This window comes from Lissotriton helveticus, chromosome 12 (assembly GCF_964261635.1).
Source record: "Lissotriton helveticus chromosome 12, aLisHel1.1, whole genome shotgun sequence".
NCBI classification, from domain to species: Eukaryota; Metazoa; Chordata; class Amphibia; order Caudata; family Salamandridae; genus Lissotriton; species Lissotriton helveticus.
The window spans coordinates 9,813,833-9,838,098 of record NC_136073.1 but is presented as its reverse complement, the minus strand read 5'-3'; the positions used below and the strand labels follow the sequence as shown (position 1 = coordinate 9,838,098).

The 24,266-nt window shown below is 57.3% G+C and overlaps 1 protein-coding gene across 1 annotated transcript in view; it reads left to right on the top strand.

Annotated features, from left to right (window-relative positions):
• Nucleotides 1-1,549: 1,549 nt before the first annotated feature.
• The window catches only part of LOC144799206 (myeloblastin-like), a 48,979-nt gene continuing 26,262 nt past the window's right edge, over nucleotides 1,550-24,266 (top strand). The window contains exons 1-2 of the mRNA XM_078670468.1: nucleotides 1,550-1,672; nucleotides 2,566-2,719. Coding sequence (XP_078526594.1) covers nucleotides 1,585-1,672; nucleotides 2,566-2,719 — 242 coding nt within the window. The 5' untranslated portion in view covers nucleotides 1,550-1,584. The remainder of the gene's footprint in view (nucleotides 1,673-2,565; nucleotides 2,720-24,266) is intronic.

Genomic DNA, 24,266 nt, shown 5'->3' with positions numbered 1-24,266 from the left:
CTGCAGAAGGGTCCTGGGTGTTGAGGTGGCCTCAGGTGGTCACCTTGTAGTTGTCGGTGGTATCACTACAGAAGGGTCCTGGGTGTTGAGGTGGCCTCAGGTGGTCACCTTGTAGTTGTCGGTGGTATTACTGCAGAAGGGTCCTGGGTGTTGAGGTGGCCTCAGGTGGTCACCTTGTAGTTGTCGGTGGTATCACTACAGAAGGGTCCTGGGTGTTGAGGTGGCCTCAGGTGGTCACCTCATTGTTGTCGGTGGTATCACTGCAGAAGGCTCCTGGGTGTTGAGGTGGCCTCAGGTGGTCACCTCATTGTTGTCGGTGGTATTACTGCAGAAGGGTCCTGGGTGTTGAGGTGGCCTCAGGTGGTCACCTTGTAGTTGTCGGTGGTATCACTACAGAAGGGTCCTGGGTGTTGAGGTGGCCTCAGGTGGTCACCTCATTGTTGTCGGTGGTATCACTGCAGAAGGCTCCTGGGTGTTGAGGTGGCCTCAGGTGGTCACCTCATTGTTGTCGGTGGTATTACTGCAGAAGGGTCCTGGGTGTTGAGGTGGCCTCAGGTGGTCACCTTGTAGTTGTCGGTGGTATCACTACAGAAGGGTCCTGGGTGTTGAGGTGGCCTCAGGTGGTCACCTCATTGTTGTCGGTGGTATCACTGCAGAAGGCTCCTGGGTGTTGAGGTGGCCTCAGGTGGTCACCTCATTGTTGTCGGTGGTATCACTACAGAAGGGTCCTGGGTGTTGAGGTGGCCTCAGGTGGTCACCTCATTGTTGTCGGTGGTATCACTGCAGAAGGGTCCTGGGTGTTGAGGTGGCCTCAGGTGGTCACCTCATTGTTGTCGGTGGTATCACTGCAGAAGGGTCCTGGGTGTTGAGGTGGCCTCAGGTGGTCACCTTGTAGTTGCCGGGTGGTATCACTGCAGAAGTGTCCTGGGTGTTGAGGTGGCCTCGGGTGGTCACCTTGTAGTTGTCGGTGGCATCACTACAGAAGGCTCCTGGGTGTTGAGGCGGCCTCGGGTGGCTACCTCTCAGTCGCTGGGCGTCTCTGCGCTGAAGGCTACCAGGGGCTAAAGTGGGCTCACCACAGGGTTTCTCATGGGTGCGGGCAGTGTCATACCTGCTGCTGTTGGGGACTGAGGGTGCTGTGCAAGTCTCAGACAACAGAACAGTCAGAGCCGACTTTGGAGCAGGGGAACCAGGTTCGAGTCTCTGCGTCGGCTCAACATCCTGTGATTCTGGGCAAATCACCTAATCTCCCCATGCCTACCAAAACTTTTTTTTTAATTAATGTATCCTCGCAAGGTAACTGGTGCTCATGTAAAGCGCTGCAATACCTTCGGCTCGAGTTTGCGCTATATAAAGCTGCAAAGAAATGTATTTTAAAAGGGTTATGAGGTGGGGTGGTTCTTGGATGGCGAGCTCTCTATTCTTCGTGAGGCTCTCTGTGGGAATTACTGAGGAAGTGCACATGACGCATTCCCCAGTTGTGGCTTGTGGTGCAACATTAACGACATGTGGCGGCTATATAAGGATTGGCGGGCGCCCAAACCTTATCTCCTGACTGGCAGCTGCTCCAGAGGTGGCATCACCATGAACATCCTGCTGCTAACACTGGGCACCCTGAGTGCAGCCACCTGGGCTGTGGCTGCCAGGCACCCCCCGTCTGGAAGGAATGGAGGTAGGTACTCGACCGCCCCCTAAGACTGCACTGGGGCTCTGTCTTTTCATCAACTACAACTCAGTGAGTTTCTTACTCACTGAATTTCACTCATTATTTCTTCTCATGAGCTCCAAACTCAGGGGCAGATTTACAAGCCCCTTGCGCCACTTTTGCATCCCTTTTAACGAGGGAAAGTGGCGCAAAAGTGGCGCAAAAGTGGCGCCAGGGGCTTGTAAATCTGCCCCTCAGACTTCTTTACTTGCTGAATTGGATTGAATGCCTTTTAATAGACTGAAGCCCACTGTGCACCTTGCTTATCAAGTGTCACTGGTTCTGACGTATGTAGCTTCATTCATAGACGTGACGTCACCTCCATCCACTGAAACCATATCAGATGAGTGCTGAATATATACTCTTTTTCTTGGCAGTGTCAAGTTAGCCGGTGGTTTCCGGTGCTCAGCACCGGCACTTAATTGTCAACACCGGCGCTTATGACAGTCTGCCACATGGTGGCGCTGTTTGCCCAATTTAGAGACGAGCACAAAAACAGTTGCTTATTAATTCAATAGTCTGTATTGCCGCGCTTGTGGGGTGTGATGGTTTGTGGTTGTGTTTGTAGCGTCATGGCAGCGCTGGCAGGGGTAAGGGGTGGTGCAAGCTGCAGTGGTCTACTGGCGAGGGCCCGGGCACGTATTATTTGACAAATTAAGCATGAACTGAAAGCAAAAGTTAATGGTGTTGGTAAACTTGTTCATAGGAAGTTGAATGTTTTCTGCGTGAAACCCCAAAGTGCGCGCCCCGATGAACATGTCCCGCGATCTGACCCCCGTCTTCCTCCAGGTGTAAGACCCTCAGATGGTGCCCGGGCCCCCGGGGGCCCCCACTAACCTCCTGCTTTCCTCCCTCCGCAGGGCTCCCCCGGGCTTGGATCGTGGGGGGCCAGGAGGCGGCCCCCGGCTCGCACCCCTACATCGCCTCGCTCCAGTTCCGGCGGCGGCACTTCTGCGGGGGGGCCCTGATCGCCCCCCAGTTCCTGCTGACGGCGGCGCACTGCCTGGACGGGATGTGAGTAGAGAGGGAGTGAGGGCCACTGAGGGCCCGAGGGACAGAGGGAGTGTGTGAGGGGTCTGATGCGTGAGCATGGGGGGGGGGCGGTCAGTGCGCGAGCTCCGTGTCATGTCTGTCAACACACTTCTCGCTGCATCTTGAGACCTGTTTGTGTTGTAACGGCAACCACCGCTTCACACACTCGAGCAGACACTGCTGGTGTAGAATATTTATTTACAGGAAGTGGTCATCAGAGTGCAGTGTCAGGTCATACACTCAAGGGGGCGCCACGCCACCATTACATTATAGAGAGGGCCTATGCCCCGCGTGCGCTGCTGGCATTGTGCATTCTGCCAAAAGGACTTTTCTGGAGCAAATTCACACCAAAGGTGTCAATTTGTGGCGCTGATTCCTCTGTGCGGATTGCTAGAAGGCCCCACTCAGCCATTCATCCTTAGGTGGCTGATAAAATCATGATCTCTGAATTGGAGAGCAGCAACAACTGTTATCTATGAGACTTTTGAATTCAAAGTGGCTGCAAGAGCGATGTAAAAACAAAGATGACAGAAAACAAAAGGTTAACAACGAACTTGAGACCAGAAAATAGATAAAGGGAAAAATAAACACCTATATTTAAACATCCAATTCACTTTTAATAATATGTTCTTTTGCTTATAATACATGTTTCGACCCATCTCTAGGTAAAGGGGGCCTTCCTCACGTTTTCTAGAATACTCTGCCAGCTCGAGCCTCCTCTATAAACTCATGGACTCTACAGAGCCTCACACCCATGAAACTGTCTATTGTCGTGGAGTCTCTTGCTGTCCCTGACATGTCTCTCCACCACACACTCTTGTCTCCCTTTACCTACACCCCTACCTATCAGTGTGACTCTCTCTCTCTCTCACACTCCATGTCTCTCCATGACACACTCTTGTTGTCTCTCTCTTCTTAACACACCGCAGTCTCTCACTCTCCTACAGTTGCTATAAACTCTATAAACTCATGGACTCTACATAGCCTCCATGAACTCGGTGCAACAATCCAGGCGTATCTGTTTATTTCCATCTCGAAATGAGATCACGTCCGACTCCAAAAGGACAAGGGCCGGACTCATTCATGGAGCCTCAGAGACAGGCTCGCGTGCACCACAAGGGGCGGTGTGTGGCTTCAGATGTAGACTCATGCACACCTTGAGGGTGGTGTTGTACCCTCAGAGACAGACTCATGCACACTGTGAGGGTGGTGGTGTACCCTCAGAGACAGACTCATGCACACTGTGAGGGTGGTGGTGTACCCTCAGAGACAGACTCGTGTACTCCGTGAGGGTGGTGTACCCTCAGAGACAGACGTGTGTAACCCGTGGGGGTGGTGGTGTACCCTCAGAGACAGACTCGTGTACACCGTGAGGGTGGTGGTGTACCCTCAGAGACAGACTCGTGTACACCGTGTGGGTGGTGGTGTACCCTCAGAGACAGACTCGTGTACACCGTGAGGGTGGTGTTGTACCTCAGAGACAGACTTGTGTACACCGTGAGGGTGGTGTTGTACCCTCAGAGACAAACTCATGCACACTGTGAGGGTGGTGGTGTACCCTCAGAGACAGACTCGTGTACAGCGTGAGGGTGGTGTTGTACCCTCAGAGACAGACTCGTGTACACCGTGAGGGTGGTGGTGTACCCTCAGAGACAGACTCGTGTACTCCGTGAGGGTGGTGTACCCTCAGAGACAGACGTGTGTAACCCGTGGGGGTGGTGGTGTACCCTCAGAGACAGACTCGTGTACACCATGAGGTTGGTGGTGTACCCTCAGAGACAGACTCGTGTACACCGTGTGGGTGGTGGTGTACCCTCAGAGACAGACTCGTGTACACCGTGAGGGTGGTGTACCCTCAGAGACAGATGTGTGTACACCGTGGGGGTGGTGGTGTACCCTCAGAGACAGACTTGTGTACACCGTGAGGGTGGTGGTGTACCCTCAGAGACAGACTCATGCACACCGTGAGGGTGGTGGTGTACCCTCAGAGACAGACTCATGCACACTGTGAGGGTGGTGGTGTACCCTCAGAGACAGACTCGTGTACACCGTGAGGGTGGTGTACCCTCAGAGACAGATGTGTGTACACCGTGAGGGTGGTGTTGTACCCTCAGAGACAGACTCGTGTACACCGTGTGGGTGGTGGTGTACCCTCAGAGACAGACTCGTGTACACCGTGAGGGTGGTGTACCCTCAGAGACAGATGTGTGTACACCGTGGGGGTGGTGGTGTACCCTCAGAGACAGACCCGTGTACACCGTGAGGGTGGTGGTGTCCCTCAGAGACAGACTCGTGTACACCGTGAGGGTGGTGTTGTACCCTCAGAGACAGACTCGTGTACACCGTGAGGGTGGTGGTGTCCCTCAGAGACAGACTTGTGTACACCGTGAGGGTGGTGGTGTACCCTCAGAGACAGACTTGTGTACACCGTGAGGGTGGTGTTGTACCTCAGAGACAGACTTGTGTACACCGTGAGGGTGGTGTTGTACCCTCAGAGACAGACTCGTGTACACCGTGAGGGTGGTGGTGTACCCTCAGAGACAGACCCGTGTACACCGTGAGGGTGGTGGTGTACCCTCAGAGACAGACCCGTGTACACCGTGAGGGTGGTGGTGTACCCTCAGAGACAGACCCGTGTACACCGTGAGGGTGGTGGTGTACCCTCAGAGACAGACTCGTGTACACCGTGAGGGTGGTGTTGTACCTCAGAGAGAGACCCGTGTACACCGTGAGGGTGGTGGTGTACCCTCAGAGACAGACTTGTCTACACCGTGAGGGTGGTGGTGTACCCTCAGAGACAGACTCGTGTACACCGTGAGGGTGGTGTGGTACCCTCAGAGACAGACTCGTGTACACCGTGAGGGTGGTGTTGTACCCTCAGAGACAGACGCCTGTACACCGTGAGGGTGGTGGTGTACCCTCAGAGACAGACTCGTGTACACCGTGAGGGTGGTGGTGTACCCTCAGAGACAGACTCGTGTACACCGTGAGGGTGGTGGTGTGCCCTCAGAGACAGACTCGTGTACACCGTGAGGGTGGTGTTGTACCCTCAGAGACAGACGCCTGTACACCGTGAGGGTGGTGGTGTACCCTCAGAGACAGACTCGTGTACACCGTGAGGGTGGTGTTGTACCCTCAGAGACAGACTTGTGTACACCGTGAGGGTGTTGTACCCTCAGAGACAGACTCGTGTACACCGTGAGGGTGTTGTACCCTCAGAGACAGACTCGTGTACACCGTGAGTGTGTTGTACCCTCAGAGACAGACTCATGTACACCATGAGGGTGGTGGTGTACCCTCAGAGACAGACTTGTGTACACCGTGAGGGTGTTGTACCCTCAGAGACAGACTCGTGTACACCGTGAGGGTGTTGTACCCTCAGAGACAGACTCGTGTACACCGTGAGGGTGTTGTACCCTCAGAGACAGACTCGTGTACACCGTGAGGGTGGTGTGGTACCCTCAGAGACAGACTCGTGTACACCGTGAGGGTGGCGTTGGACCCTCAGAGACAGACTCATGCACACAGTGAGGGTGTTGTACTCTCAGAGACAGACTCGTGTTCACCATGAGGGTGGTGGTGTCCCTCAGAGACAGACTTGTGTACACCGTGAGGGTGGTGGTGTACCCTCAGAGACAGACTTGTGTACACCATGAGGGTGGTGTTGTACCCTCAGAGACAGACTCGTGTACACCGTGAGGGTGGTGGGGTACCCTCAGAGACAGACGCCTGTACACCGTGTGGGTGGTGTTGTACCCTCAGAGACAGACTCATGTACACCGTGAGGGTGTTGTACCCTCAGAGACAGACTCGTGTACACCGTGAGGGTGTTGTACCCTCAGAGACAGACTCGTGTACACCGTGAGTGTGTTGTACCCTCAGAGACAGACTCATGTACACCATGAGGGTGGTGGTGTACCCTCAGAGACAGACTCGTGTACACCGTGAGGGTGTTGTACCCTCAGAGACAGACTCGTGTACACCGTGAGGGTGGTGTACCCTCAGAGACAGACTCGTGTACACCGTGAGGGTGTTGTACTCTCAGAGACAGACTCGTGTTCACCATGAGGGTGGTGGTGTCCCTCAGAGACAGACTCATGCACACCGTGAAGGTGGCGTTGGACCCTCAGAGACAGACTCGTGTACACCGTGAGGGTGGTGTTGGACCCTCAGAGACAGACTCATGCACACTGTGAGGGTGGCGTTGGACCCTCAGAGACAGACTCGTGTACACCGTGAGGGTGGTGGTGTCCCTCAGAGACAGACTTGTGTACACCGTGAGGGTGGTGGTGTACCCTCAGAGACAGACTCGTGTACACCGTGAGGGTGGTGTACCCTCAGAGACAGACTCGTGTACACCGTGAGGGTGTTGTACCCTCAGAGACAGACCCGTGTACACCGTGAGGGTGGTGTACCCTCAGAGACAGACTCGTGTACACCGTGAGGGTGTTGTACTCTCAGAGACAGACTCGTGTTCACCATGAGGGTGGTGGTGTCCCTCAGAGACAGACTTGTGTACACCGTGAGGGTGGTGTTGTACCCTCAGAGACAGACTCGTGTACAGCGTGAGGGTGGTGTTGTACCTCAGAAACAGACTCGTGTACACCGTGAGGGTGTTGTACTCTCAGAGACAGACTCGTGTTCACCATGAGGGTGGTGGTGTCCCTCAGAGACAGACTTGTGTACACCACGAGGGTGGTGGTGTACCCTCAGAGACAGACCCGTGTACACCGTGAGGGTGGTGGTGTACCCTCAGAGACAGACTCGTGTACACCGTGAGGGTGGTGTTGTACCTCAGAGAGAGACCCGTGTACACCGTGAGGGTGGTGGTGTACCCTCAGAGACAGACTCGTGTACACCGTGAGGGTGGTGGTGTACCCTCAGAGACAGACTCGTGTACACCGTGAGGGTGGTGTGGTACCCTCAGAGACAGACTCGTGTACACCGTGAGGGTGGTGTTGTACCCTCAGAGACAGACGCCTGTACACCGTGAGGGTGGTGGTGTACCCTCAGAGACAGACTCGTGTACACCGTGAGGGTGGTGGTGTACCCTCAGAGACAGACTCGTGTACACCGTGAGGGTGGTGGTGTGCCCTCAGAGACAGACTCGTGTACACCGTGAGGGTGGTGTTGTACCCTCAGAGACAGACGCCTGTACACCGTGAGGGTGGTGGTGTACCCTCAGAGACAGACTCGTGTACACCGTGAGGGTGGTGTTGTACCCTCAGAGACAGACTTGTGTACACCGTGAGGGTGTTGTACCCTCAGAGACAGACTCGTGTACACCGTGAGGGTGTTGTACCCTCAGAGACAGACTCGTGTACACCGTGAGTGTGTTGTACCCTCAGAGACAGACTCATGTACACCATGAGTGTGGTGGTGTACCCTCAGAGACAGACTTGTGTACACCGTGAGGGTGTTGTACCCTCAGAGACAGACTCGTGTACACCGTGAGGGTGTTGTACCCTCAGAGACAGACTCGTGTACACCTTGAGGGTGTTGTACCCTCAGAGACAGACTCGTGTACACCGTGAGGGTGGTGTGGTACCCTCAGAGACAGACTCGTGTACACCGTGAGGGTGGCGTTGGACCCTCAGAGACAGACTCATGCACACAGTGAGGGTGTTGTACTCTCAGAGACAGACTCGTGTACACCGTGAGGGTGTTGTACCCTCAGAGACAGACCCGTGTACACCGTGAGGGTGGTGTACCCTCAGAGACAGACTCGTGTACACCGTGAGGGTGTTGTACTCTCAGAGACAGACTCGTGTTCACCATGAGGGTGGTGGTGTCCCTCAGAGACAGACTTGTGTACACCGTGAGGGTGGTGTTGTACCCTCAGAGACAGACTCGTGTACAGCGTGAGGGTGGTGTTGTACCTCAGAAACAGACTCGTGTACACCGTGAGGGTGTTGTACTCTCAGAGACAGACTCGTGTTCACCATGAGGGTGGTGGTGTCCCTCAGAGACAGACTTGTGTACACCGTGAGGGTGGTGTTGTACCCTCAGAGACAGACTCGTGTACATCGTGAGGGTGGTGTACCCTCAGAGACAGACTTGTGTACACCGTGAGGGTGGTGTACCCTCAGAGACAGACTCGTGTACACCGTGAGGGTGGTGTACCCTCAGAGACAGACTCGTGTACACCGTGAGGGTGTTGTACTCTCAGAGACAGACTCATGTTCACCATGAGGGTGGTGTACCCTCAGAGACAGACTCGTGTACACCGTGAGGGTGGTGGTGTACCCTCAGAGACAGACTTGTGTACACCGTGAGGGTGGTGGTGTCCCTCAGAGACAGACTCGTGTACACCGTGAGGGTGGTGTTGTACCTCAGAGACAGACTCGTGTACACCGTGAGGGTGGTGGTGTGCCCTCAGAGACAGACTCGTGTACACCATGAGGGTGGTGGTGTCCCTCAGAGACAGACTCATGCACACCGTGAGGGTGGCGTTGGACCCTCAGAGACAGACTCGTGTACACCGTGAGGGTGGTGGTGTCCCTCAGAGACAGACTTGTGTACACCGTGAGGGTGGTGGTGTACCCTCAGAGACAGACTCGTGTACACCGTGAGGGTGTTGTACCCTCAGAGACAGACTCGTGTACACCGTGAGGGTGGTGTACCCTCAGAGACAGACTCGTGTACACCGTGAGGGTGTTGTACTCTCAGAGACAGACTCGTGTTCACCAAGAGGGTGGTGGTGTCCCTCAGAGACAGACTTGTATACACCGTGAGGGTGGTGTTGTACCTCAGAGACAGACCCGTGTACACCGTGAGGGTGTTGTACACTCAGAGACAGACTCGTGTTCACCATGAGGGTGGTGGTGTCCCTCAGAGACAGACTTGTGTACACCGTGAGGGTGGTGTACCCTCAGAGACAGACTCGTGTACACCGTGAGGGTGGTGTTGAACCCTCAGAGACAGACTCGTGTACACCGTGAGGGTGGTGTACCCTCAGAGACAGACTTGTGTACACCATGAGGGTGGTGTTGTACCCTCAGAGACAGACTCGTGTACACCGTGAGGGTGGTGGGGTACCCTCAGAGACAGACGCCTGTACACCGTGTGGGTGGTGTTGTACCCTCAGAGACAGACTCATGTACACCGTGAGGGTGTTGTACCCTCAGAGACAGACTCGTGTACACCGTGAGGGTGTTGTACCCTCAGAGACAGACTCGTGTACACCGTGAGTGTGTTGTACCCTCAGAGACAGACTCATGTACACCATGAGGGTGGTGGTGTACCCTCAGAGACAGACTCGTGTACACCGTGAGGGTGTTGTACCCTCAGAGACAGACTCGTGTACACCGTGAGGGTGGTGTACCCTCAGAGACAGACTCGTGTACACCGTGAGGGTGGTGTACCCTCAGAGACAGACTCGTGTACACCGTGAGGGTGTTGTACTCTCAGAGACAGACTCGTGTTCACCATGAGGGTGGTGGTGTCCCTCAGAGACAGACTCATGCACACCGTGAAGGTGGCGTTGGACCCTCAGAGACAGACTCGTGTACACCGTGAGGGTGGTGTTGGACCCTCAGAGACAGACTCATGCACACCGTGAGTGTGGCGTTGGACCCTCAGAGATAGACTCGTGTACACCGTGAGGGTGGTGGTGTCCCTCAGAGACAGACTTGTGTACACCGTGAGGGTGGTGGTGTACCCTCAGAGACAGACTCGTGTACACCGTGAGGGTGGTGTACCCTCAGAGACAGACTTGTGTACACCGTGAGGGTGTTGTACCCTCAGAGACAGACTCGTGTACACCGTGAGGGTGTTGTACCCTCAGAGACAGACTCGTGTACACCGTGAGTGTGTTGTACCCTCAGAGACAGACTCATGTACACCATGAGTGTGGTGGTGTACCCTCAGAGACAGACTTGTGTACACCGTGAGGGTGTTGTACCCTCAGAGACAGACTCGTGTACACCGTGAGGGTGGCGTTGGACCCTCAGAGACAGACTCATGCACACAGTGAGGGTGTTGTACTCTCAGAGACAGACTCGTGTTCACCATGAGGGTGGTGGTGTCCCTCAGAGACAGACTTGTGTACACCGTGAGGGTGGTGGTGTACCCTCAGAGACAGACTTGTGTACACCATGAGGGTGGTGTTGTACCCTCAGAGACAGACTCGTGTACACCGTGAGGGTGGTGGGGTACCCTCAGAGACAGACGCCTGTACACCGTGTGGGTGGTGTTGTACCCTCAGAGACAGACTCATGTACACCGTGAGGGTGTTGTACCCTCAGAGACAGACTCGTGTACACCGTGAGGGTGTTGTACCCTCAGAGACAGACTCGTGTACACCGTGAGTGTGTTGTACCCTCAGAGACAGACTCATGTACACCATGAGGGTGGTGGTGTACCCTCAGAGACAGACTTGTGTACACCGTGAGGGTGTTGTACCCTCAGAGACAGACTCGTGTACACCGTGAGGGTGGTGTACCCTCAGAGACAGACTCGTGTACACCCTGAGGGTGGTGTACCCTCAGAGACAGACTCGTGTACACCGTGAGGGTGTTGTACTCTCAGAGACAGACTCGCGTTCACCATGAGGGTGGTGGTGTCCCTCAGAGACAGACTCATGCACACCGTGAAGGTGGCGTTGGACCCTCAGAGACAGACTCGTGTACACCGTGAGGGTGGTGTTGGACCCTCGGAGACAGACTCATGCACACCGTGAGGGTGGCGTTGGACCCTCAGAGACAGACTCGTGTACACCGTGAGGGTGGTGGTGTCCCTCAGAGACAGACTTGTGTACACCGTGAGGGTGGTGGTGTACCCTCAGAGACAGACTCGTGTACACCGTGAGGGTGGTGTACCCTCAGAGACAGACTCGTGTACACCGTGAGGGTGTTGTACCCTCAGAGACAGACCCGTGTACACCGTGAGGGTGGTGTACCCTCAGAGACAGACTCGTGTACACCGTGAGGGTGTTGTACTCTCAGAGACAGACTCGTGTTCACCATGAGGGTGGTGGTGTCCCTCAGAGACAGACTTGTGTACACCGTGAGGGTGGTGTTGTACCCTCAGAGACAGACTCGTGTACAGCGTGAGGGTGGTGTTGTACCTCAGAAACAGACTCGTGTACACCGTGAGGGTGTTGTACTCTCAGAGACAGACTCGTGTTCACCATGAGGGTGGTGGTGTCCCTCAGAGACAGACTTGTGTACACCGTGAGGGTGGTGTTGTACCCTCAGAGACAGACTCGTGTACATCGTGAGGGTGGTGTACCCTCAGAGACAGACTCGTGTACACCGTGAGGGTGGTGTACCCTCAGAGACAGACTCGTGTACACCGTGAGGGTGGTGTACCCTCAGAGACAGACTCGTGTACACCGTGAGGGTGTTGTACTCTCAGAGACAGACTCATGTTCACCATGAGGGTGGTGTACCCTCAGAGACAGACTCGTGTACACCGTGAGGGTGGTGGTGTACCCTCAGAGACAGACTTGTGTACACCGTGAGGGTGGTGGTGTCCCTCAGAGACAGACTCGTGTACACCGTGAGGGTGGTGTTGTACCTCAGAGACAGACTCGTGTACACCGTGAGGGTGGTGGTGTGCCCTCAGAGACAGACTCGTGTACACCATGAGGGTGGTGGTGTCCCTCAGAGACAGACTCATGCACACCGTGAGGGTGGCGTTGGACCCTCAGAGACAGACTCGTGTACACCGTGAGGGTGGTGGTGTCCCTCAGAGACAGACTTGTGTACACCGTGAGGGTGGTGGTGTACCCTCAGAGACAGACTCGTGTACACCGTGAGGGTGTTGTACCCTCAGAGACAGACTCGTGTACACCGTGAGGGTGGTGTACCCTCAGAGACAGACTCGTGTACACCGTGAGGGTGTTGTACTCTCAGAGACAGACTCGTGTTCACCAAGAGGGTGGTGGTGTCCCTCAGAGACAGACTTGTATACACCGTGAGGGTGGTGTTGTACCTCAGAGACAGACCCGTGTACACCGTGAGGGTGTTGTACACTCAGAGACAGACTCGTGTTCACCATGAGGGTGGTGGTGTCCCTCAGAGACAGACTTGTGTACACCGTGAGGGTGGTGTACCCTCAGAGACAGACTCGTGTACACCGTGAGGGTGGTGTTGAACCCTCAGAGACAGACTCGTGTACACCGTGAGGGTGGTGTACCCTCAGAGACAGACTTGTGTACACCATGAGGGTGGTGTTGTACCCTCAGAGACAGACTCGTGTACACCGTGAGGGTGGTGGGGTACCCTCAGAGACAGACGCCTGTACACCGTGTGGGTGGTGTTGTACCCTCAGAGACAGACTCATGTACACCGTGAGGGTGTTGTACCCTCAGAGACAGACTCGTGTACACCGTGAGGGTGTTGTACCCTCAGAGACAGACTCGTGTACACCGTGAGTGTGTTGTACCCTCAGAGACAGACTCATGTACACCATGAGGGTGGTGGTGTACCCTCAGAGACAGACTCGTGTACACCGTGAGGGTGTTGTACCCTCAGAGACAGACTCGTGTACACCGTGAGGGTGGTGTACCCTCAGAGACAGACTCGTGTACACCGTGAGGGTGGTGTACCCTCAGAGACAGACTCGTGTACACCGTGAGGGTGTTGTACTCTCAGAGACAGACTCGTGTTCACCATGAGGGTGGTGGTGTCCCTCAGAGACAGACTCATGCACACCGTGAAGGTGGCGTTGGACCCTCAGAGACAGACTCGTGTACACCGTGAGGGTGGTGTTGGACCCTCAGAGACAGACTCATGCACACCGTGAGTGTGGCGTTGGACCCTCAGAGATAGACTCGTGTACACCGTGAGGGTGGTGGTGTCCCTCAGAGACAGACTTGTGTACACCGTGAGGGTGGTGGTGTACCCTCAGAGACAGACTCGTGTACACCGTGAGGGTGGTGTACCCTCAGAGACAGACTCGTGTACACCGTGAGGGTGTTGTACCCTCAGAGACAGACCCGTGTACACCGTGAGGGTGGTGTACCCTCAGAGACAGACTCGTGTACACCGTGAGGGTGTTGTACTCTCAGAGACAGACTCGTGTTCACCATGAGGGTGGTGGTGTCCCTCAGAGACAGACTTGTGTACACCGTGAGGGTGGTGTTGTACCCTCAGAGACAGACTCGTGTACACCGTGAGGGTGGTGTTGTACCTCAGAAACAGACTTGTGTACACCGTGAGGGTGTTGTACTCTCAGAGACAGACTCGTGTTCACCATGAGGGTGGTGGTGTCCCTCAGAGACAGACTTGTGTACACCGTGAGGGTGGTGTTGTACCCTCAGAGACAGACTCGTGTACATCGTGAGGGTGGTGTACCCTCAGAGACAGACTCGTGTACACCGTGAGGGTGGTGTACCCTCAGAGACAGACTCGTGTACACCGTGAGGGTGGTGTACCCTCAGAGACAGACTCGTGTACACCGTGAGGGTGTTGTACTCTCAGAGACAGACTCATGTTCACCATGAGGGTGGTGTACCCTCAGAGACAGACTCGTGTACACCGTGAGGGTGGTGGTGTACCCTAAGAGACAGACTTGTGTACACCGTGAGGGTGGTGGTGTCCCTCAGAGACAGACTCGTGTACACCATGAGGGTGGTGTTGTACCTCAGAGACAGACTCGTGTACACCGTGAGGGTGGTGGTTGTTGGACACGGCCTCGTGGCGTGGTCCGACCCCGTCCGCCTGGAGGGCCCCGGACGACATCGGCCCTCCATTTACCTACTATCGACCCCCCTGACACGCACATGCACGAACCCTCGGCGCGAGCAGCCTCCCCGGCCACCTACAGCTCTCCCCCTCCCGGGTACCCCGGCCGAACCTGCTCGCCAACGCTGCCAGCCTGGCACCCTGACCAGGCCACCCTTTCCGGGCCGACTCCACCTTGGGACCCTCACACCCCGAACACGTGGCCACAACCATCCCGGGCCCGGCCCCAACGAAGCCCAGACATTGAGGCACCAGGATCCTCCTAGGTGGTAAAGTGGCCACTCGACCAGATCCCGGAGGAAGAGAGTCTCGATGGGCCTCCCACCGCCCCCGGGCGCCTGGTATCGATCGCTCTCCCGGCTCCCTGGGCGCTGGCTCCGCCCCCCTGCTGGGTGTCTGGACCCCTTCATCCCGGCCCCTCTGACCCCCAGGCGCGAGGGTCCGGACATCAAAGCCCTCCAGTCCTATATCTGGGCCAGCCCTGGATTAGGTCGGGACTTGTATCTTGGAGACGAAGCCCTGCTGACCTCGTCGCGGCTGATCCTGATCCGAACTCTTGCACCTGGAACCATCTTCGAGGCCCTGCTGACGCTGTCGCGGCCTGACCAAGCTGAACTATCTTCGAGGCCCTGCTGACGCTGTCGCGGCCTGACCAAGCTGAACCACCTTCGAGGCCCTGCTGACGCTGTCGCGGCCTGACCAAGCTGAACCACCTTCGAGGCCCTGCTGACGCTGTCGCGGCCTGACCAAGCTGAACCACCTTCGAGGCCCTGCTGACGCTGTCGCGGCCTGACCAAGCTGAACCACCTTCAAGGCCCTGCTGACGCTGTCGCGGCCTGACCAAGTTGAACTATCTCCGAGGCCCTGCTGACGCGGTCGCGGCCTACACCCTTGAACTATCCCCGCACCAGTGGGTGCCCAGACTGTCCCGCTACCCCCTTTCCCCGAGACCACGACATTACGGATCCCTCGATCCTTGCTGCTACCCTGCCAAGAACTTGCGTTGATTACTTATATAAAGATTCTTGTGAATATCCTTCCTGTGTTGTGTCTATCTGTAAGTAGTGGGATTACCCTGCTGGTACGATTGTAGGAGCGGGGCCTCGCCAAGGAGGCCTCCCTACGGCGCTCGGCCTATTCCATAGAGAGAGGTGGGACTCGGGCAGACAGTCAGACACCTTCTGTCTCCCCTGGGGTCGCCTTTCCAACATTGGTGGCAGCGGTGGGATCCGAGCCCACGCAAATCGTACAGCAAGTAACACGTCACTACTGACAGAGACCCACAGCCACGATGACTACTAAGGAAGCCGGAACGACCGCAGAATTCCAGAAAAACCTGTTAGAGGAGTATACCCATAAAGAACTTAAACAATTTTGCAAAGACTTGGGTATCGCTACCACCGGACTAAGCACAAAGGACGATTTCAAAGAAGCGCTGCAAACCTGGGGGGAGACCAGAGAGACCCCACCCCAAACGGACGATGACATTGTCCGAGAAGTACCCGTGAGTACCGTCATAGCCCCCATAGAAGAAAGAACCACCAACGGGGACCCGGGCCTCTCCCACGAAGACGCCCGACTCCGGCTGGACGGAGAACTCCAATTAGCCGAAAAGAAAATGGCCCTCGAACAACTGCGATTAGAGGGAGATCTGGAAGAGAGGCGGCGGCAAAGAGAGTTAGAAGAAAAAAAACTCGCATACGAACACGAGCGTGGCCTCAAAGAACTCGAAATCAAAGCCAAACTCGAAGAGGCTGGCGCCACGGTAGCCCGGAGCCCCCCACCTCCTGCCGACACAAAGGTCCACATCCCGAAGGATATCGTCAAGGAGTACTACAAGAATGACGATATCCAGCAATGGTTCAAGGCGTACGAGGTTGCCATGACTGCGCACCGCATTCCGCGAAGGGACTGGGGTGCCGGCTTATGGGGGAGATTCGTCAGCGAAGGAAGAGACACCCTGCTAGAGCTGGCCGACGACGTAATGTCCTCCTATGACCACATGAAGGACGCTCTGCTTGTCCGGTATGGCCTCACCCCCGAGATGTACCGGCAGAGATTCAGAGATTGCAAGAAAATCCCCGGTACCACGTGGGTCGAGTACGTGAACTTTTATAGCAGGGCCCTGGAAGGATGGATAAAGGGCAGCAAAGTGTCCACCTACGAGCAGCTGTTCGACCTCATCGTTTGGGAACACCTCTCCAACAACTGCTTTGTCGAGCTCAGACAGCATCTACTCGACAGCAAGCTAACCGAGCCCCGGAAACTCGCCGTCGAGGCGGATCGATGGGTGAACACCCGGGTCCCCCGAACACCGATAGGAGAAACCGGTCCGGGCGGCCGGGGGCACCCCCGCCAGCGGGGAGGCGGAGGAGGACAGAACCAGAGCCGAAGCTTCCCGCCGGCCTCGAGCCGGGGCCCCCTTCCCGGGTCCCCCCCGAGTAACACGTTGCCGTCCCTGAAGAGGGACACCCCGGCCCGGCTGGGGCCCCACCCGAACATTACTTGCCACAGGTGCCAGCGGACCGGTCACTATGCCAGTGACCCCCTCTGCCCCATGAACCAGCGTCCCGGCACCACTGGGCCTCCGACCCGCCAGTTCGCTGCTGCAGCTCTGGGAGAAGAGGGAGAAGAAGACGTAGGGATCTACGAAGAAGATCAAACCGAGTATGAACCGGCCGCCATGGCCCTAGCCTGCCTGGGCAGTAGAGACCTGGTCCCCCAGGCCCCGCTACCGAGCAACACTCGTAAATACCGTCAGTGGGTCCACATCAATGGACGACGGACCGAGGCCCTCCGGGACACGGGAGCCAGTGTGACGGCCGTCCGCTGCCACTTGGTGACCCCCGAACAGATCATCCCGAACATACGCTGCCCCGTGAGGGCCGCCGACAACTCCGAAACTCTTTGCCAGATGGTCCGAATTCCCTTCGAATGGGGGGGAGTGTCGGGCACCCTCAAGGTAACCGTCCGGGACGACGCCCCCGTGGACTGCCTCCTTGGGAACGACCTCGAGAGCTCTCCCTGGGCCCAAGTCGAGCGGAGAGAGCACCTGGGAATGATGGGATTACCAGAGTGGGTCTGTGCAACGACCCGATCTATGGCGGCCCGAGCCCCGGCAGCGACCGAGGCCGCCCCGACCGAAGAACCGGAGTGGCCCGAGCCACCACCCTCTGCCATCCATGAAGAATGCGACTCCGAGACCAGGCCCTCGGAGCCCGGAAACCACCACGAGCTCAGCGACATCCCCGAACTCGCCCAATGGCGCCAAGAGGGTGGTCCCACCCGAGAACAGTTTCGGCAGGAACAGAAGACCTGCCCTTCCCTCGAGGGGACCCGCCAACAAGCCGCTGCCCAAGCTACCGGGGATACCTCAGGGTCCCACTGGGTCTACTGGGACCACGACCTCCTATATAGTGAACAGAAAATTGCCGAGCTGGGGGCCAGCCGAGTGTTAGTGGTTCCCCTGCGATTCAGAGACTTCCTTTTGAACCTGGCGCACGATGTGCCCCTCGCCGGGCACCTGGGGCAGGACAAAACTTACAGCCGCCTGGTGACCCATTTCTACTGGCCGAAAATGCGCAACGATGTGCATAACCACTGCCGCACCTGCCCGACATGCCAAGCCAGCGGAAAGAGCGGGGGGAAGGTGAAGGCCCCGCTCCAACCTTTTCCCGTAGTGACCACCCCCTTCGAGCGAGTGGGAATAGACATTGTGGGGCCCCTGGACCCTCAAACCTCGCAAGGGCATCGCTTCATACTTGTCCTGGTGGACCACGCCACCGGCTATCCTGAGGCCATCCCCCTCAGAACCATAACCGCTCCCGTGGTGGGGCGAGCCTTGATGGGGATCTTCTCCCGAGTAGGATTCCCCCGGGAGGTCGTGAGCGATCGGGGCACGAACTTTATATCTAAGTATATGCGGTCCCTGTGGCAACAGTGCGGGGTCACATACAAGTTCACCACCCCGTATCATCCCCAAGGGAATGGACTTGTGGAGTGGTTCAACCGGACACTCAAAGGGATGATCCAGGGTCTAGAAGAGCCACTACGACGCAAATGGGATGTCCTGCTGCCCTGCCTCCTGTTTGCCTATCGGGAGGTACCACAGAAATCCCTGGGGTTCAGCCCCTTTGAACTCTTGTACGGACACCCTGTCCGAGGTCCGCTCAGCCTAGTCAAAGAAGGCTGGGAAACGACCGTCCAAGGCGCCCCACCGGATGTCTACCGGTACCTCCTGACCCTCCGAAACCAGACTCGGAAGTTCCGGGCCCTTGCAGAGGCCAACCTGGAGGCCAGTCAGGAGGACATGAAACGCTGGTACGACCAGCACTCCTCCTCCATCGAGTTCGAGCCGGGCCAGCGGGTCTGGGTCATGTCCCCGGTCGAACCATGTGCCCTCCAGGACAAAGGGTCGGGGCCCTTCAAGGTGATCGAGCGCAAGAGCCCCGTCACTTACCTCGTGGATATGGAGTCTCCCCGGAACCCCCTCCGGGTTCTGCACGCCAACCGGCTCAAACCTCATTTTGCCCGCACCGAACTGAGCCTGCTACTCGCTACCGACGATGGGACCGAAGACGACTCCGAGCCCTTGCCCGACCTCCTAAAGTGCACTGAGAAGGACGGCTCTGTCGAAGGGATCTCGCTCTCCCCCGACCTGACCCTCGCCCAGCGCCGAGACTGTCAAGAACTGTTGGGACAATTCACAGATCTGTTCTCCCTCACCCCCGGGGTCACCCAATGGTGTGTCCACGATGTCGACACCGGGGACAGTCAGCCAGTACGACACCGGGCCTACCGGGTCCCCGACCGAGTTCGGGCCTGCATCCAGACGGAAGTCACCAAGATGCTGGCCCTGGGGGTAGTCGAACCCTCCGACAGTCCCTGGGCCAGCCCCGTGGTCCTGGTCCCCAAGGCCACCGCGCCTGGCACCCCGCCAGAACTCCGGTTTTGCGTCGACTACCGGGGGCTGAATGCTGTTACGAGAACCGACGCACATCCCATCCCCCGGGCCGATGAACTGATCGACCGCCTGGGGGCCGCCAAGTACCTCAGTACCTTCGACCTCACCGCCGGGTATTGGCAGATCGGCCTCACCCCTGGCGCCCAGGAGCGCTCAGCCTTCTCCACGCCCGACGGCCACTTCCAGTTCAAAGTGATGCCCTTCGGCATGAAAAACGCCCCGGCCACCTTCCAGAGACTAGTAAACAAAGTACTGGCGGGGCTAGAAGAGTTCAGTGCCGCCTACCTAGACGACATTGCGGTCTACAGCCTCCACTGGGCTGAGCACCTGAAACACCTCTGGGAAGTCCTGACAGCCCTCCGCCGGGCCGGGCTAACTGTGAAGGCCAGCAAATGCCAGATAGGCCAAGGGTCCGTGACCTATCTGGGACACCAAGTGGGGAGCGGCCAAGTGGCTCCCCTCCAACCCAAGATCGACGCCATCCTAGCCTGGGAACCGCCTGTCAACCAGACCGCCGTCCGAGCCTTCCTGGGGCTCACAGGGTACTATCGGCGTTTTATCAAGGACTATGGGAGCATTGTGGGGCCCCTCACGGAACTGACCTCGAAGAACCGGCCACAGAAAGTGCAGTGGACACCCTCGTGTCAGGTGGCCTTCGAGACCTTGAAAGCAGCCATGTGTACCGCCCCTGTGCTCCAGGCCCCCGACTACAGCCGAGAGTTTGTGGCCCAGACCGACGCCTCAGAACACGGCATCGGGGCGGTCCTATCGCAATTGGACTCCGCGGGAACTGACCATCCTGTGGCCTTCATCAGCCGGCGGCTGCTGGCCCGAGAACAGCGATGGAGCACCATCGAGAGAGAAGCGTTCGCTGTCGTGTGGGCCCTCAAGAAACTCAGGCCCTACCTCTTCGGCACCCACTTCCGGGTGCAGACTGACCACCGGCCCCTCAGATGGCTGATGCACATGCGTGGCGAAAATCCCAAACTGCTGCGATGGTCCATCTCCCTCCAAGGCATGGATTTCACTGTGGAGCATCGCCCTGGCAGTGACCACGCCAACGCGGACGGCCTGTCCCGGTTTTTCCGCCTCGACGAAGAGAGCCCCCAGGAAGATGGGTGACTCTCCCCGCCTTCAGCTGGAGGGGACGTGTGTTGGACACGGCCTCGTGGCGTGGTCCGACCCCGTCCGCCTGGAGGGCCCCGGACGACATCGGCCCTCCATTTACCTACTATCGACCCCCCTGACACGCACATGCACGAACCCTCGGCGCGAGCAGCCTCCCCGGCCACCTACAGCTCTCCCCCTCCCGGGTACCCCGGCCGAACCTGCTCGCCAACGCTGCCAGCCTGGCACCCTGACCAGGCCACCCTTTCCGGGCCGACTCCACCTTGGGACCCTCACGCCCCGAACACGTGGCCACAACCATCCCGGGCCCGGCCCCAACGAAGCCCAGACATTGAGGCACCAGGATCCTCCTAGGTGGTAAAGTGGCCACTCGACCAGATCCCGGAGGAAGAGAGTCTCGATGGGCCTCCCACCGCCCCCGGGCGCCTGGTATCGATCGCTCTCCCGGCTCCCTGGGCGCTGGCTCCGCCCCCCTGCTGGGTGTCTGGACCCCTTCATCCCGGCCCCTCTGACCCCCAGGCGCGAGGGTCCGGACATCAAAGCCCTCCAGTCCTATATCTGGGCCAGCCCTGGATTAGGTCGGGAGTTGTATCTTGGAGACGAAGCCCTGCTGACCTCGTCGCGGCTGATCCTGATCCGAACTCTTGCACCTGGAACCATCTTCGAGGCCCTGCTGACGCTGTCGCGGCCTGACCAAGCTGAACTATCTTCGAGGCCCTGCTGACGCTGTCGCGGCCTGACCAAGCAGAACCACCTTCGAGGCCCTGCTGACGCTGTCGCGGCCTGACCAAGCTGAACCACCTTCGAGGCCCTGCTGACGCTGTCGCGGCCTGACCAAGCTGAACCACCTTCGAGGCCTGCTGACGCTGTCGCGGCCTGACCAACCTGAACCACCTTCAAGGCCCTGCTGACGCTGTCGCAGCCTGACCAAGTTGAACTATCTCCGAGGCCCTGCTGACGCGGTCGCGGCCTACACCCTTGAACTATCCCCGCACCAGTGGGTGCCCAGACTGTCCCGCTACCCCCTTTCCCCGAGACCACGACATTACGGATCCCTCGATCCTTGCTGCTACCCTGCCAAGAACTTGCGTTGATTACTTATATAAAGATTCTTGTGAATATCCTTCCTGTGTTGTGTCTATCTGTAAGTAGTGGGATTACCCTGCTGGTACGATTGTAGGAGCGGGGCCTCGCCAAGGAGGCCTCCCTACGGCGCTCGGCCTATTCCATAGAGAGAGGTGGGACTCGGGCAGACAGTCAGACACCTTCTGTCTCCCTTGGGGTCGCCTTTCCAACAGTGGTGTGCCCTCAGAGACAGACTCGTGTACACCGTGAGGGTGGTGGTGTCCCTCAGAGACAGGCTCATGCACACCGTGAGGGTGGCGTTGGACCCTCAGAGACAGACTCGTGTACACCGTGAGGGTGGTGGTGTCCCTCAGAGACAGACTTGTGTACACCGTGAGGGTGGTGGTGTACCCTCAGAGACAGACTTGTGTACACCGTGAGGGTGTTGTACCCTCAGAGACAGACTCTTGTACACCGTGAGGGTGGTGTACCCTCAGAGACAGACTCGTGTACACCGTGAGGGTGTTGTACTCTCAGAGACAGACTTGTGTTCACCAAGAGGGTGGTGGTGTCCCTCAGAGACAGACTTGTATACACCGTGAGGGTGGTGTTGTACCTCAGAGACAGACCCGTGTACACCGTGAGGGTGTTGTACTCTCAGAGACAGACTCGTGTTCACCATGAGGGTGGTGGTGTCCCTCAGAGACAGACTTGTGTACACCGTGAGGGTGGTGTACCCTCAGAGACAGACTTGTGTACACCGTGAGGGTGGTGTACCCTCAGAGACAGACTCGTGTACACCGTGAGGGTGGTGTTGAACCCTCAGAGACAGACTCGTGTACACCATGAGGGTGGTGTACCCTCAGAGACAGACTCGTGTACACCGTGAGGGTGGTGTTGAACCCTCAGAGACAGACTCGTGTACACCGTGAGGGTGGTGTACCCTCAGAGACAGACTCGTGTACACCGTGAGGGTGGTGTTGAACCCTCAGAGACAGACTTGTGTACACCGTGAGGGTGGTGTACCCTCAGAGACAGACTCATGTTCACCGTGAGGGTGGTGTACCCTCAGAGACAGACTCGTGTTCACCGTGAGGGTGGTGTACCCTCAGAGACAGACTCGTGTTCACCATGAGGGTGGTGGTGTACCCTCAGAGACAGACTCGTGTACACCGTGAGGGTGTTGTACTCTCAGAGACAGACTCGTGTTCACCATGAGGGTGGTGTACCCTCAGAGACAGACTCGTGTACACCGTGAGGGTGGTGGTGTACCCTCAGAGACAGACTTGTGTACACCGTGAGGGTGGTGGTGTCCCTCAGAGACAGACTCGTGTACACCGTGAGGGTGGTGTTGTACCTCAGAGACAGACTCGTGTACACCGTGAGGGTGGTGGTGTGCCCTCAGAGACAGACTCGTGTACACCGTGAGGGTGGTGGTGTCCCTCAGAGACAGACTCATGCACACCGTGAGGGTGGCGTTGGACCCTCAGAGACAGACTCGTGTACACCGTGAGGGTGTTGTACCCTCAGAGACAGACTCGTGTACACCGTGAGGGTGGTGTACCCTCAGAGACAGACTCGTGTACACCGTGAGGGTGTTGTACTCTCAGAGACAGACTCGTGTTCACCATGAGGGTGGTGGTGTCCCTCAGAGACAGACTTGTGTACACCGTGAGGGTGGTGTTGTACCCTCAGAGACAGACTCGTGTACACCGTGAGGGTGGTGTTGTACCTCAGAGACAGACCCGTGTACACCGTGAGGGTGTTGTACTCTCAGAGACAGACTCGTGTTCACCATGAGGGTGGTGGTGTCCCTCAGAGACAGACTTGTGTACACCGTGAGGGTGGTGTACCCTCAGAGACAGACTGACGCGGTCGCGGCCTACACCCTTGAACTATCCCCGCACCAGTGGGTGCCCAGACTGTCCCGCTACCCCCTTTCCCCGAGACCACGACATTACGGATCCCTCGATCCTTGCTGCTACCCTGCCAAGAACTTGCGTTGATTACTTATATAAAGATTCTTGTGAATATCCTTCCTGTGTTGTGTCTATCTGTAAGTAGTGGGATTACCCTGCTGGTACGATTGTAGGAGCGGGGCCTCGCCAAGGAGGCCTCCCTACGGCGCTCGGCCTATTCCATAGAGAGAGGTGGGACTCGGGCAGACAGTCAGACACCTTCTGTCTCCCCTGGGGTCGCCTTTCCAACAGTGGTGTGCCCTCAGAGACAGACTCGTGTACACCGTGAGGGTGGTGGTGTCCCTCAGAGACAGGCTCATGCACACCGTGAGGGTGGCGTTGGACCCTCAGAGACAGACTCGTGTACACCGTGAGGGTGGTGGTGTCCCTCAGAGACAGACTTGTGTACACCGTGAGGGTGGTGGTGTACCCTCAGAGACAGACTTGTGTACACCGTGAGGGTGTTGTACTCTCAGAGACAGACTCGTGTTCACCATGAGGGTGGTGGTGTCCCTCAGAGACAGACTCGTGTACACCGTGAGGGTGTTGTACTCTCAGAGACAGACTTGTGTTCACCAAGAGGGTGGTGGTGTCCCTCAGAGACAGACTTGTATACACCGTGAGGGTGGTGTTGTACCTCAGAGACAGACCCGTGTACACCGTGAGGGTGGTGGTGTCCCTCAGAGACAGACTTGTGTACACCGTGAGGGTGGTGTACCCTCAGA